This window comes from Elephas maximus, chromosome 1 (genome assembly GCF_024166365.1).
Source record: "Elephas maximus indicus isolate mEleMax1 chromosome 1, mEleMax1 primary haplotype, whole genome shotgun sequence".
Taxonomy (NCBI): domain Eukaryota; kingdom Metazoa; phylum Chordata; class Mammalia; order Proboscidea; family Elephantidae; genus Elephas; species Elephas maximus.
Window position 1 is genome coordinate 29631189 of NC_064819.1, and position 14619 is coordinate 29645807.

Genomic DNA, 14619 nt, shown 5'->3' on the forward strand with positions numbered 1-14619 from the left:
GATGATGATGATGGTGACGATGGTGACAATACTACCCCACCCCCACTCCTCGTACGGTGCTGACTATGTGCCAGGCACTGTTTTGAGTGTTTTGTATCTTCTAACCCATTCAATCTTCACAGGAACCATCTGAGGGGGATGCTGTTATCATACTCATTTTATAGATAAGGAAACTGACCTATAGAGCGGGTATGTGGCTGCCCATGGTCACACACCAAGTGGAAAGGCTGGGATTGTAATCTAGGCAGTCCGATTCCAGGGTATACACTTTCACCCACTCTGCTATTCTACCTCTCAAAAGGTGGTGTTGTAGTTGGTTGCCATCAAGTTGGCCCCTGACTCATGGCGACCCCCATGCACAACGGGATTGGACTGTTGTGATCCACAAGGTTGTATTTTGTTTTTGGAAGGGAACAGCCCTGAGAGAAGAAGGCCCACCTCATAGCCACGATCCTCTGCACACAGCTTCCCCAGAGACATCTGTGTCTTCACGTGGCGCACAGCACACTCCTTGTCAGAGAGCCCATCTGAATGCGACGAAATCTCGATGGGGATCTCTGGCGTCTGGGACAGCAGGTCCTCCAGCTTCTCCGCGAGGCGGTCTTCAGGTTTCCCAGCAAGCTCATCAGGGCTATTTGAGTGGTCACTGGTATTTCCCTCCTCTCCGTCAGACACAGAGAAATTCTCAGAGCTGAAAGTTGAATAGGACTGGCAGCTGCTGATACAGCGATGGGGCCTAAAACCACAAAGAACCAGGGGATCTTAATCACAAGAAGGACTCCTTTGCTTATCTGTCAGTTAGAGCCACAGTGGGAAGTCATCTAGTTTTCTCTATTTGTTTTTCCTTCCCCTGAGGGAGAAACGAATCCAGGTAGGAAGAAGCCATCAATTTCAAATCAACAGGGTGGGAAATTTGAAGCCCCCTTTTTATTTGGTTTGTATGTTTATGTGGCTAAACACTCTACTCCAAAGCTGATGGAGCGGTCTACCACTGGTCTTTGAAAAAAAGCAGCAGGTCTAATCACACCGTGTACACGTATGTATGCTGTGGAAATATTCAACTTGACAGTGCACTTCTTATTGAGTCATGGATTCTACAGGTGAAGTGTTTTTGCTGGCGTATGATCTGAGCCTGGCTGATGACTGGACCAGGGAAGATGAAGAGGAGAGGAAGGAGGAGGAGGAGAAGGGAAAGGAGGAGGAGGAGAAGGGAAAGGAAGAGGAAGAGAAGGAGGGAAAAAAAGGACAGGTGACAAGAGGCAATCAGGAGGCCAGATGGAGGAAGCCCAGGTGGGGAAGGGAAATGAAAGCAAGACTCACACAACTTCCTAAGCCTGGTAGTCCAGAGGGAGACACGGAGGACATATTATAATATAGAAAGCAAAACCATGAGGTGAAAATGTAAACTAACTTGCATCACAGCAAAAAAGAAAGGTGGGAAGCCCTAAGGTGAACTGAACTCATGGTGTGTTACAGGAACAGAAGCCAGAAGCAACACAATGCCAGTAGAATGCCTTCAGAAAGCAAAAAGACATGTTTCACTCAAGCTCGATCTCACTGCAGAGGAGAGAACTGTGTTCGAGGAGACAGCAATAGCGATGTGGAATGAGAGGAGGTTTCAACTCTGAGCACAGCATGGGGACCCAGAATACCATTTACTGAAAAGGCCAGGGATCCTTGGTTGGAGGGAATTCCTGAGGATTCCTAGAGCCACACTCTCCAAGAGCCTATTAACTGAAAAGGCCTCATGGGAGGAAAACTTCTTTGCCACTTCCACACAGGGACAGCTCTTGCTGCAGCAGGGGGCAGAGGTGGGCCTTTAATCCTAGGCAACATTATCGTCCCTGGCTAAGCAGGAAGCTGATGCTAAGGCTGGGCGAAATGAGAACTCATCTAGCCACACGTCACATGACGTATGAAACCAATAAAATGACCCATAAAACAGGATGACCATCTCTCACAGACTGCTGGCTGTATTCTCAGTTGTAACCTCGAATCTGGATTTACACTCTTCGTCTTGAAGTTCCTGTGAAATGAATTATGATGAACTAGGATCTGCTATTCCATAAACCAGCTGCCAAAATGTGGCAACGGGGAAACACCAACATGGTGAGTTCAAATTTCCCCGTGAGGTGGCTGTCAGGTGACCTGTGGTGGAACAGGAGGTGTGGCAAACCAGGATTTTCCGACTGCCCTGAAAGCAATGATGTGTGTTTGCTGGTTTTACCTCTGTCTTCTTGGAAACTCAACTTCACTATCTACTTCCCCTTCTTCCTCTTCTGAGGAGTCATCTCCACTCTGAGGAGAACAAGGAGAAAAGAGCTTTATTGTAGCATCTCTCTCTCACACACACACTGTGCAAAAGATTTAATTATCATTAAAATCATGTAGCAGTAGTTTGCTGAATGTCATCTTCAGACATGTATATCCCCACTCATTCATTTAGCAGCTCTTCCTGGGTGCCCGTGATGACAGGCCCTGAATTAGAAGCTAGAAGACATACAGAGCTGAGCAAGACTTTATCTTTGCCTTGGGGAGGGGAAGACTCCGTGAATGTGTCCAGAGGTGAGTGATGGAGACAGGAAACAGAGGAGGAGGCCTGGGAGTTTGGGGAGGACTTTTGCAACCACTGTCACTAGGGGTCCCAGGCTCTCTGTCTTTGAGACTCCACCAAGAATTGATCTTTTAGTTCTTCAAAGCCCAACAATTATTTTATTTCTCCCCCTTTTATGCACCATCATTTTTTCACTAATAATTATAGTTATTAGGAACCCTAGAGGCATAGTGTTAAGAGCTCAGCTGCTAACCAAAAGGTCGCCAGTTCAAATCCACCAGACACTCCTTGGAAACCCTACAGGGCAGTTCTACTCTGTCCTATAGGGTTGCTATCAGTCCAAATGGACTCAACGGCAACAGGTTTGGTTTTACATTATAGTGATTATGCCTGTGTCCTCTCCGCTATTAAAACATACACTAGGTAAGGATCAGAGCATATTTTATTTATATCGTATCCCACGCTCCACCATCAATACAATGTGGCGCAGAGGATAAGCACTCAGCTGCTAACTGAGAGGTTGGCAGCTGGAGCCCGCCAGCTGCTCCGAGGGAGAAAGATGTGGCAGTCTGCTTCCGTAAAGATTTACAGCCTTGGAAACCCTATGGGACAGTTCTACTCTGTTCTGTACGGTTGCTGTGAGTTGGAATCAACTCGACAGCAGTGGATTTGGTTTTGGTTAGTCAGTGCTAAGCATATCATTTCTTCATCAGCTGAATGGTAGAGATTTTGTTTGTCTAAGGCTAGTACAGGGGAGCCCTGGTGGTGCAATGGTTGTTTGGCTGCTGTCCGAAAGGTCGCTGTTCAAATCCACCAGCTGCTCTGCAGGAGAAAGATGTGCCAGTCTGCTTCTGTAAAGATTACAGCCTTAGAAACCCTATGGGGCAATTCTACTCTGTTCTATAGGGTTGCTATGAGTTGGAATGGACTCGACAGCAGTGGGTTTGGTTTGGTGACACAGTGGTTAAGTACTCAGCTGATAACTGAAAGGTCAGTGGTTTGAACCCACCAGCTGCTATGTGGGAGAAAGATGTGGCAGTCTGCTTCCATAAAGACCACAGCCTATGGGGCCGTTCTACTCTGTCCTCTAGGGTTGCTGTGAATAGGAATTGATTGGGCAACAATGGGTAATGGGTTGGCCTTAAAACTAGGTGCTTAATAAGATTTTATTGAGTTAGATTACTGGCAGGGAAGAGGAAGCTCTGCCTGCAATCTCTGTGGCCCTGTGATTGCTGGGTTCTGTGGTTTATCTTGAACCCTGGGCAAGCGTCCCTTCTGAAAAGATGATCTTCCCTTACAGAGAAGACCCCGCCTCGCATCAAGGGCATAAGAACAGCCACACTTAAGGTCAACTGTCCTCAACCAAAGTGTCATGATGGTTTCTTGTGAGGTGGATTTGGGCTAATCTGTTCTCTATACTCCCAGTCCTATGAGATGGGCAATCGGTTATGAGCAATTTTACCAAATTACTTGTGAGGTGGGTAATTGGTTATGAGTAATTTCACCAAAGATTGAGGCTAACTTAACTCTTCAAAAATCTATTCTAAACATCATCTCTCCCACCCGTCTGTATTCTGATATGCTTTCTTGAACGGGAAAGACAGGAAGGGAGTCATACTGACTGCTGAGATGGGCACTTTACCACAGGAACACCTGTGGAAGCATCTCAGCGTAGAGAGGATAATCTGCTCTGAGGAAGCGGTTCTAATAAGGCCAAGTGTACAAGCTGTGTATGGACACAGACCCATAGATGGCATCCCAACCGTGGATGCTGTGTTCAAAACTATGTTACTTGGGGGGTGACTGCTAAGGGGTATGGGTTTTCTTTTGGGGGTGATGAAAATGTTCTAACGTTGATTGTGGTGATGATTGTACAATTCTGAATACTGTATATTTAAAAAAAAGACACTGAATTGTACACTATAAATGTGTGAATTCCATGGTTTGTAAACTATATCTTGATAAAGCTGTTACAAAAAAGGAAAAAAAATACATGCTACTGTTCATAGGGGTGGGAGAGTAAAGAATGTATTAGCCCAAATCCGTTGTGCCCACCAAAACACAATCTAATCTCTAGGAAGGCTTTGGCAGTAGCAGCACCACCTGGAGGAAGAAATACCGTTCTGAGATACAGGCAGCCTTGGGATATGAACATCCACTTATGGAGAACTGGAACTTGCCCTTTAATGTTATGTGAATTAGCCCTCACTTTGAAACAACCGAACCAACCCCTGCTCACAACAAATTCATCACAATCACTTTCACCTGCTGCAGCCTTTTCTTGCAGTAAACCAAAACGTCTAAACCCATTACCTTCAAATCGGTTCCCATTCATAGCGACCCTACAGGACTGGGAAGAACTGCCCCATAGGGTTTCCGAGGAGCAGCTGGTGGATTCAAACTGCCAACCTTTTGGTTAGCTGCTGAGCTCTTAACCACTAAGCCACCAGGGCTCCTCTTACACTAAGGTAAGGCTAACTAAGAACCGTATGCACCTGTTCCTACGTACCTACAAATCCAACTTAAAGACACAGGAACAGATCTCGTTGGTAACCTGGGGACTGCCTGCATAGCCCTCAGCTTCGACTTCTTTCCTACTAAACATGTAGTTGACCAAAACATATTTACTGGAATTTTAGTCCCTTTTATTCCTTCAGCTAAACTCCTGATGGATGATGATTGGTGGAAAACCACTGAGTGGGTGTTTACCGTGTGCTAAATACTTTTCATTCATAAACTTATTTTTAACTCAGCAATAAGAGAAGGTAGTATTTTTTGGGAGATCGCTATGGGCCAGGCCTTGTTCTAAGTGCTATATATATATATATATATACATATAGTCTCATTTAATCCTCACAATAGCCAATGAGTCCATTCCAAGAGGCTAAGCAATTTGCCCAAGGTCATACAGGTAGTAAGTGGAAGAGCCTGGCTTTGCTCTCAGGTATGTCTGACTCCCAAGCTTGCACTCTTAACCACTACGGTAGACTGTCGCCCAGCTAACAAATAGCAGAAGACGAGGAAAGAAACAGGTTTCAATGACTGAGAACTGGCTGAGTCTTGATTGTTATTGATGAAGGCACTTTTTTCCAAAGAGTATTCTGAAGAATGTGTCTCACATACTGTGGACATGTCAGGGGGGATCAGTCCCTGGACATCATGCTTGGAAGAGAGTCAGCGAAAGAGAGGAAGACCCTCAACAAGATGGAATGGCACAGTGGCTGCAACCATGGGCTCGAGCATAACAACAATTGTGAGGATGATGCAGGACTAGGCAGTGTTTCGTTCTGTGGTACACAGGATCGCTATAAGTAAGAACCACCTTGACGGTACCTAACAACAACAACATTCTGAAGAAAGCTAGTTCCATGGGGGGATTAATAGATGTTATTTTTAAAAGGTGCTATGGTCAAATAGGAAACGCTGGTGGTGCAGTGGTTAAGAGTTCGACGGCTAACCAAGAGGCCTACAGTTCGAATCCACCAGGCACTCCTTGGAAACCCTATGGGGCAGTTCTACTCTGTTCTATAGCGTCCCTATGAGTTGGAATCGACTTGACAGCAATGGGTTTGGTTTTTGGTTATAATGAGGAAAATGCTGGATTAAAGAAGTTTGCTGCATGGTGTAACATGCCCTACGAATCTCCAAGAAGGGACAGAGAATGCTATGTTCCCCAAACTTGTTTTTACAATGGGACCCTTCTTTCTTGTAACATCCCTCAGGACTAGAATTCTTGGGTAGTGGTTTCCAAACTCTGTTGATTATATATCCCCAGTGTATGGGTTTTTTAATCTATTTATAAATTCTGTACATTTGGTTCAGTCCCCTTGGTTCAATATTTCCCAAAGGAAATGCCCTAGTTTGTTACTTAAGTAGTATGGAAAGAAAGCAATCAAACTTTGACTTGTGTGTGTGTGTTATCGCACCCATTTACACAATGCCTACTTGTCATCTGCGTTTTACCATGCACATGATATGATAGACTCTGACAGTCCTCGAGGGCAGTGACACAGGCTTCTGCTGTCATTGCACTTTACCTTCTGAAGGGGCCTTATTTTTCGAGGTAGCACTGGTGGGCTGATGTGCTGGGGGTTGCCGAGGGACGTCGCAGACCTACAGCCGTTGAATTCCTTTTCTTCCATTTTCTCAGAACCCTGGGTGTTTCCCGAGAAGGGATTGTGTGCTGGTGACTTGGAAAGGTCGGGGCTCCTCCCCACTGGCTCAGCAGAGGCTGTCTCTAAGTACCCATGTTGCTCCGGCCTGCACTGGAGGCAGGGGTCGTAAGGGTCAGCCTGACAGCAGCCCCAGGGGCCAGCCTGGCCCTCGTCTGGCTCAGGACTTCTCCAGCAATCTGCTGCCATGGCTGTGGAGATGAGGTCCGGGCTGGAGCCCGGCATCTGTCTTTGAGCGTGGCTGCTCAGTGGGCTCCGCAGGGCTGCTGCTGGGCCAAAGTACCTCAGGTTATTGGCGCAGGTGGCAATGTCCTGTCCATGCATGTTGAGTCTGGGCTGGTGGCCCTGAGACATGGTGGGAGAGGGCTGCTGGTCTTGGGGCTGCAGAGGATGATGGTGATGGGACTGAGCTTGGTGTATGTAAGTGGGATGGGGTGAATTTTCCTGGGCTGGCTGGGTTTTCAAGATTGCCGCAAAGTCACTATGACTGCCTCTGCTGTTCCCCCGGCGGTGGCGTGGTTTGCTTCGATACCGGCTCTTGCTGCTTGAGGTGGACATTTTGGGACTTCCGGACAAAGGGGATGCACTGGGAGCCACCTCCGTACTGGGGATGCCTTCAGATCGCAACAGGTCTGGCCTGGGAGAAGAGAATAGGGCTGGTTTTAAACAGATGAAATCATTCACATTTGGGCACATGGGTCCCAAGCTGTAAAATACACACAGCCTTTGAGTCGGCAGCCACACCAGCAGAGGTTTATCCAATGGAGATAACGGATGTGCACAAAGGTTTACAGGTGGCATGTTACAGTATTGTTAAAATAGCGAAAAGCTGGAAACAGCCTAAATGTCCACTTTTAGAGGGTGCCATGTATTCCTTCTGGAGTTTGTTCTGTGCCTCCCTAGCCTTGGTACTCAATGCCCTTTAAATTCTAAGCCTACCCTATAGGTTTCTCGATCTCTTCCTTATAATCCCAGTTATCAGCTTGATGCCAATATCCCAAGGAATGGGCAAGGATGTTTGCTGCGATCAGAAGTCTGTCTCAAGTTGGATCTGGACAGATCCCACAAGGGACCATGAAGGAAAGCGGTCTGGTACCCGGGAAGGAAAGCGGTCTGGTACCCGGGAAGGAAATCTTAGCTTAATTAGGCAAGAGGCTAAATCCAGGGAACTTGGTCTAGACGTGGTCTCCTTGAGGGCTGGGACAATGTTGTGTAAATTTTTGTATATGAAGGACATTAGCAAGGAGTCTTGCTCACAGTAGATGCTCAATGGACGTTTAGGAGGAAAAGGGAGGGACAGAGTAGGGGGAGGGACCAGAGAGCCCTGGAGGCTGAACAGAGCCACGGAGAGAAGGGCTAGTGAGGAGCAGAGCTGCCATTATGCTTTGATCCCAATGGGAGGAGGTCCTCTCAGGACCCTGCTTTCAAACGTCCTCAGGGCTGGTCCTGCGGGTCACATGCAGGAGGAAGCCAGAGGCCTGGGGGTTACCTGGCCCACCAAACCGCTGGGCACTGAGGAAAACAGTAAACGGTTTCTGAGCTGATAACACACTCAGGGCAGAGGTACTATGATCACCGGGAGGTACCACCACCTCCTCCCTACCAGGAAGCAGTCTCACTCTTCTCTAGCATCAAAAGAAAAAAAAAAACCAAACCTGATGTCGTCTAGCCGATTCCGACTCAAAGCAGCCCTACAGGACAGAGCAGAACTGCCCCATACAGGGTTGCCAAGGAGCTGTTGGTGGATTCAAACAGCTGACCTTAACCACTGCCCCACAGGCTGAAGGTGGAGCAGAGCACAGTCTGAAGGTGCAGAGAGATCACTCGGGAGCTTGTTGAAATGAAGATTCTGATTCAGTAGGTCTGGGTGGGGTCTACGACTCTGGATGTCTAACAAGTTCCCAAAACATGCTGAACCGAGGTCCATACTTTGAACAGTCAGGATTTAGAGGAAATTAAAGGAGCCCTGGTGGCGCAGTGGTTAACGTGCTTGGCTGCTAACTGAAAGGTTGGAGGTTCAAACCCACTAGCTACTCCGTGGGAGAAAGATGTGGCAGTCTGCTTCCATAAAGATGTACAGCCTTGGAAACCCTATGGCGCAGTTCTACTCTGTCCTATAGAGTTACTATGAGGTAGAATGGACTCAACAGTAGTGGTTTGATTTGGTGACGCAGTGGTTAAGTGCTTGACTGCTAACCGAAAGATCAGAGGTTCAAACCCACCAGCCACTTCGCAGGAGAAAGATGTGGCAGTCTGCTTCCGTAAAGATTATAGCCTCGGAAATCCTACAGGGCAGTTCTGCTCTGTCCTATGGGGCTGCCATGAGTCGGGAACAGCTCAACGGCAGTGAGCTTAGATGAAATTGAGTAGCATCAGGCAGCAGGAGATGGTCTATACTCTCTTCCAGGGGCAGTACAGCTAAAGGCTTGTCTGACCACGGGAGCCCCGGGTGTTACTGGTTGGTGAGGAGATGGGTAGAGCACTGTGCTGCTTCAGCAGCCCTCTGTCCCAGATGTCAAAGTTGCAGGGCCAGCAGGCCACCTTGTGTGCCAGGAGGGATCTGGGCTGAGGAGAGCCTAGAGCTCTGACTGAGGCACGAGAGCCTCCCAGGCCGGTGAGAGACGTCCACTTACACAGCAGCTAGGTGTGTGGTGGGGCCTAGACTAGGGCTGAGGTGAGGGAGTCCCACGTCAGGTGAAGGCTGCTTTTATTAAGCCTGGCAGTACAAAAATCACAGAATGATGCTGGTATAGCGCTTTATAGTTACAAAGCACTCAATGGCATGTAAACGCCTTGATGGTATATAAAGACCTTGGCTGCCATGATCACAATACCCATGTTACTGATACCGGCACCGAGGGTCTGACAGGCTGCATAGCTTGTGTTTATCACAGGGCTATTGAACAACAGAACTTATCATTTGAACTCAAAGCATAGGGCTCCTTTGACTCCAGAGTATAAGTCCTTTCCCTATTCTAAGCTTCTCCTTTTTGTGAAGTATTTAGATGATCTTAATGGACTCTGGAAACCCTGGTAGCATAGTGGTTAAGAGCTACGGCTGCTAACCAAAAGGTCGGCAGTTTGGATCCTCCAGGCGCTCCTTGGAAACCCTATGGGGCAGTTCTACTCTGTCCTGTAGGGTCTCTATGAGTCGGAATCGACTCCACAGCGATGGGTTTTTTTGTTTGTTTGTTTTAATGGACTCCACTCACTGGTAGCAGGGTTGGTGGGCTTGTAATTGAACTATGGCCCCCTCCTTGCCCCTGTCGTGTTCAGCTAGCTTATTAACTAAGCACCCACTGGAAGTGTCAAACTCTTCAGGCCAAAGTAAGTCATATTTTGAACAGATAAATAGGGCTCTTTTCCTTCTCACTGCTCTTAGTTTTACCTGTTGGCAGACTACAAAGAGGACCCAACTCTGTCCTTAATTAGTACACCAAAAGAAAAGAGGTGTTGAGATTTCCCCAAAGGTTTTGCTAGCAGCGATTTGAAAACCATTCTCCAGAACTTGACCAGGAGATGGTCAGGGGTGGTAAATAAAAGCAAAATTGGAATTAATCCGGGTAGTTCTTCATTTGTATGGTAAAACCTGCCAAAGCCGGGACCTGTGTAAGGTGGAAGCCTGTCAGAGAAGGAAAATGCACACATTTTCCACTAATAGAAAGCGATAGAAAAATGGTAATACCGCACCCCGTCAAAGGCGGAAAACTTGTGAGACCTGGAAAAACGAGGCAGTCCAGTCGGGTTCTGGCCCTCACAGGTTTCACTGTAGTTTAGGTTTGTATTATTCGTGCTGTGGTGGAATGACCACCATTCTGACAGCTTTAAAATGCAGTCTTGGTTTGTGTTTTCTCATTAGCTTTATTTTTACTGCATTTAGCTGGGGTCTCACCCAGGTTTAGGGACATTTCTTTCCTTTCTTCTAACTTAGCTAGAAAAGAGTCAATTTTCCATTAGCTGGGAGGAATGAGGCTCTAGGACATAAAAATCGATGGGAAGGGTATTCTAAGATTAAACTAATATAAGGAAAATGTGTTGTAACTAGAAGAAAGGCAGTCTTTTTTTAAATATAAAAAACTCATTTTTTGAGCACCTATGATTTGCCAGGAGACCTGGTGGTATAGCGATTAAGAGTTCAGCTGCTAATCAAAAGGCTGGCAGTTTGAATCTACCAGCTGCTCCTTGGAAACCCTATGGGCAGTTCTACTTTGTCCTGTAGGGTCACTATGAGTCGGAACCAACTCAATGGCAACAGTTTTTTTTAATGATTTGCTAGGTGCTTTCATATATGTTACCCACTGCCGTCGAGTCGATTCCAACTCATAGCGACCCTATAGGACAGAGGAGAACTGCCCCATAGAGTTTCCAAGGAGCGCCTGGCGGATTTGAACTGCTGACCGTTTGGTTAGCAGCCGTAGCACTTAACCACTACGCCATCAGGGTTTCCTTCATATATGTTATCTTATTTAAATTTCATGGAAATCCCATCCAGGGGTGGAATGAGGTGAAATACCTGGCTAGGTATAGATAATTATCTAAGTCCCTGCTTTTTAATTTTTTTTAATTATTATTATTTATTTTGGTGAAAAAAAACAGTCATACATCATTTCAACAATTTATACATGTACAACTCAGTGACATTGATTACATTCAAGTTGTACAAACGTCCTTGCCGTCTTTCTCAAAATTATTCCACCATCGTTGAGTTAGACTAATTGCTTCCTAAGTTTCTCATCTAACCTTTCGAGTTGCTGTTGTCAACCTGATCTCACATAGATAATTCTTTAAAAGAGCACAATGCTTAAGGCGGACATTCTTCTCTAAAGATAAACTATTTTTTGGCTTAAGGAAGACTTCAGGAGAGAGTTTTGGTTCAAAGCCCTTGCTTTTGATTTTGGTGGTGGGTTTGCAGGCATTTATTATGTCATTAAAAATAACTAACTCAAGAAATAAAAGTGGGCGATGTATAGACCAATGTGTCATAAATCAAGAATGATGATTACTCCAATTCTGGGCACTAAAGGTCATAAAAAGAAAAAGAATCACACCATTTTACCCTGGAGGATACTAGGGTTGAAAGAGGTTAAGCGATGTGCCCCAAATGACACAGCTTATAATAGGCAGAGACAGGATTTGAATTCAGGTCTGTCCATCCTGCTGTTTATTTCTCTTCACACTATTTCATATTAAGACAATGAATATTTATGGCTTAGGTAGTAGTAAGGAGCCATGGTGGTGCAGTGATTAAGAGCTCAGCTGCTAAGCAAAAGGTCAGCAGTTTGAATCCACCAGCCTCTCTCACCTTGAAAACCCTATGGGGCAGTTTTACCCTGTCCTATAAGGTTGCTATGAGTTGGAATTGACTTGATGGCAATAGGTTTGTTTGTTTTTTGGTTAGGTAGTAAAAACTGATTCCTAGAATCCACAACCCTGGTGGCGTAGTGATTAAGAGATATGGCTGCTAACCAAAAGGTCGGCAGTTCGAATCCACCAGGAGATCCTTGGAAACCCTATGGAGCAGTTCTTCTCTGTCCTGTGGGGTCGATATGAGTTGGAATCGACTCGATGGCAAGAAGTTAAGAGTCCATGGAGTGGAGCCCTAGTGGGGCAATGGTTAAGTGTTTGGCAGCAGTTCAAACCCACCAGCTGCTCTGCAATTCTACCCTGTCCTGTAGGGGTTGCTATGAGTCTGAATTGACTCAAAGGGTTTGTTTTCCGGGTTTGGCTTTGAGTCCATGACACACTCCCTCCCACCTTTGTGGTCTGTTTTATCCAGAGGCAAGCGTGCCAGTGACCAGCTACAGGAGAGCCAGCCTACCCTTGTGTGATAATGCATCATCCCAAGGAGGGTATATCCCCGTCCCTTGGACCTCTACTGCTCCCATCTGAACACTGGTCGGTTCAGGCCTCTCACCGTCTGGTCTGCACCCCTGGCTTGTGAGGCGGGCCTTTCCTTTTCATGAGTCTCTCCATGGCATTGGGGTGGATTATTGGGCGGACAGGGTGCCGTTTGTAGGTCCCAGGATACTTCTTTTCCACTGCTTGCTCACGCCTGCAGAATGAAAGGAACAGTGACCTCAGTCACCGAAGATGGAAAGGACAGCAGGATGTTTTCACAGGTAATTCCACCTGCAGGTTCTGTGTACACGTGAACAGATTCAGGCAATCTGAATACGAGGCTGCCTAATCAGGTTTAAAACTGGGGGGAGAGGTGGGGAGGACACTAAATTCAAACTAACTTGACCTCATTCTGCTCTTCAGCTCACACATGGACTCAGAGGCTGACCTTCCCTTCCTCAACACACCTCACGGGGGTCATGGCACAATGGCAGATGTCCTTCTTATTTTCAGCTGCCTTTTTGGTTGGGACCCCAGGGTTTTCCTACCACCATCAAGAATACCTTCACCCACTTTCAGCAGCCAGCTTACTTCCCCTGGGGGCAACTGGTGCAGTTGGTTCAGTGCTTGACTGCTCACCCAAAGGTTGGTGGTTCAAACCCATCCTGAGATGCCTTGGAAGAAAGACCTGGTGATCTGCTTCCAAAAGGCCACAGCCTTGAAAATCCTGTGGAGTGCAGTTCTACTCTGAACACACCTGGGGTCAACATGACTTGGAATTGAATGGCAACTGGTTTGGTTTTTGTTTTTTTAATCCAAACCAAGCTCTTCTTGAAATGGGGACACCTTCTCTGAACTACCCAGCCAAGTGAAGCTGCAAATACCTGTCAAATGCACGTTTCCCTGTAACCAGCAGCAGCTCTAGGGGCAACTCTGCTCACTGTCAGCCTCATCAGGGACAGGGACCTGTGAGCAGCCCATCATCCCTTAAGGAATGTTGGGCGAACGAATAAGATTATCTGCCAGTTCTGGGCAGCAGCAGCACCATGGAAGGGTAATTCATTTCTGCTGAATGATGGGCCCAGGTCAATAAGGCAGATGCTGGCCTGGATACATACTTAATAAGCTCCTTCTCCCGCATCTCCAGCTGCAGCATAATGGCACTCAGCTCCATGTATAAATTATTAGCGCGCTCAAGTTTTCGCTCATAGTGCTCACGGATATCCAAAGCATGCCTGTCAAAGAAAACGCAAGATTAGCGCGGTACGGTAGCAGACCGCCTTGGAGGAGAACCGAGGTCAGCTTTAGTGAAATCAGGAACAACTGGTCTGCCCCCAAAGCATCTGCCTGAGGGTCCTCTAAATCTGGGCTCCTTCATCCTATGCAACATCTTAGACAAAATGGAGCAGGTGATGGTGAAGCCAAGCTCTCCACTTAGTTTATCCTTAAGGGCCGCATCCAGCCACGCAAAACAGCCAGAAGAGCCCCAGAGAAAACCTGAATGTGATTTCTGTGGTCTTTGTCTGTGTCGCGTTGGCAGGAACCGCACTCATCTTTTTAGCCTTGTTCACTAACCTACAAATCACTTTTGGTATCAATATCTTAATAAAAACACAGTACAATAGACTCGTATTTTAATGGGAACATGCAGTTCAAGTGGACACCATGGTCAGTCATTTACACTTACCCACGGCACACACCTTGTCTAACACTGTGGTTATCTGTGCCCATGTTTTATTTGTATCCCTTGATAGATTATAAACATCTGAGGTCATGGACTAAATATTCACATTTCTGGGCTTCCATTGCATCTAGCACAGTACCTGAATGAACAAACAGAATTTTTCCAGGAGTTTTTCTTAGAGAAATAGAATACAGAAGGATAACAGAGTTGTGGGAGATAGAAAGAAGGGCCAGCTTTAAGGGTGAATTTGGTGGTGCAGTGGTTAAGAGCTATGGCTGCTAACCAAAAGGTCAGCAGTTCAAATCCACTAGCAGCAGCTTGGAAACCCTTTGGGGAAGTTCCACTCTGTCCTATAGGGTTGTTATGAGTCG

The 14619-nt window shown here is 46.6% G+C and overlaps 1 protein-coding gene across 13 annotated transcripts in view; it reads right to left on the reverse strand.

Moving 5' to 3' along the window:
- Positions 1-14619, reverse strand: part of MAP3K13 (mitogen-activated protein kinase kinase kinase 13) — a 187266-nt gene that overhangs the window by 2971 nt on the left and 169676 nt on the right. For all 13 annotated transcript variants that reach the window (XM_049881232.1, XM_049881185.1, XM_049881224.1 and 10 more), the window contains 5 exons: positions 13683-13799; positions 12641-12778; positions 6592-7363; positions 2228-2298; positions 439-736 (listed from right to left, as the gene is read on the reverse strand). In XM_049881232.1, coding sequence (XP_049737189.1) covers positions 439-736; positions 2228-2298; positions 6592-7363; positions 12641-12778; positions 13683-13799 — 1396 coding nt within the window. The remainder of the gene's footprint in view (positions 1-438; positions 737-2227; positions 2299-6591; positions 7364-12640; positions 12779-13682; positions 13800-14619) is intronic.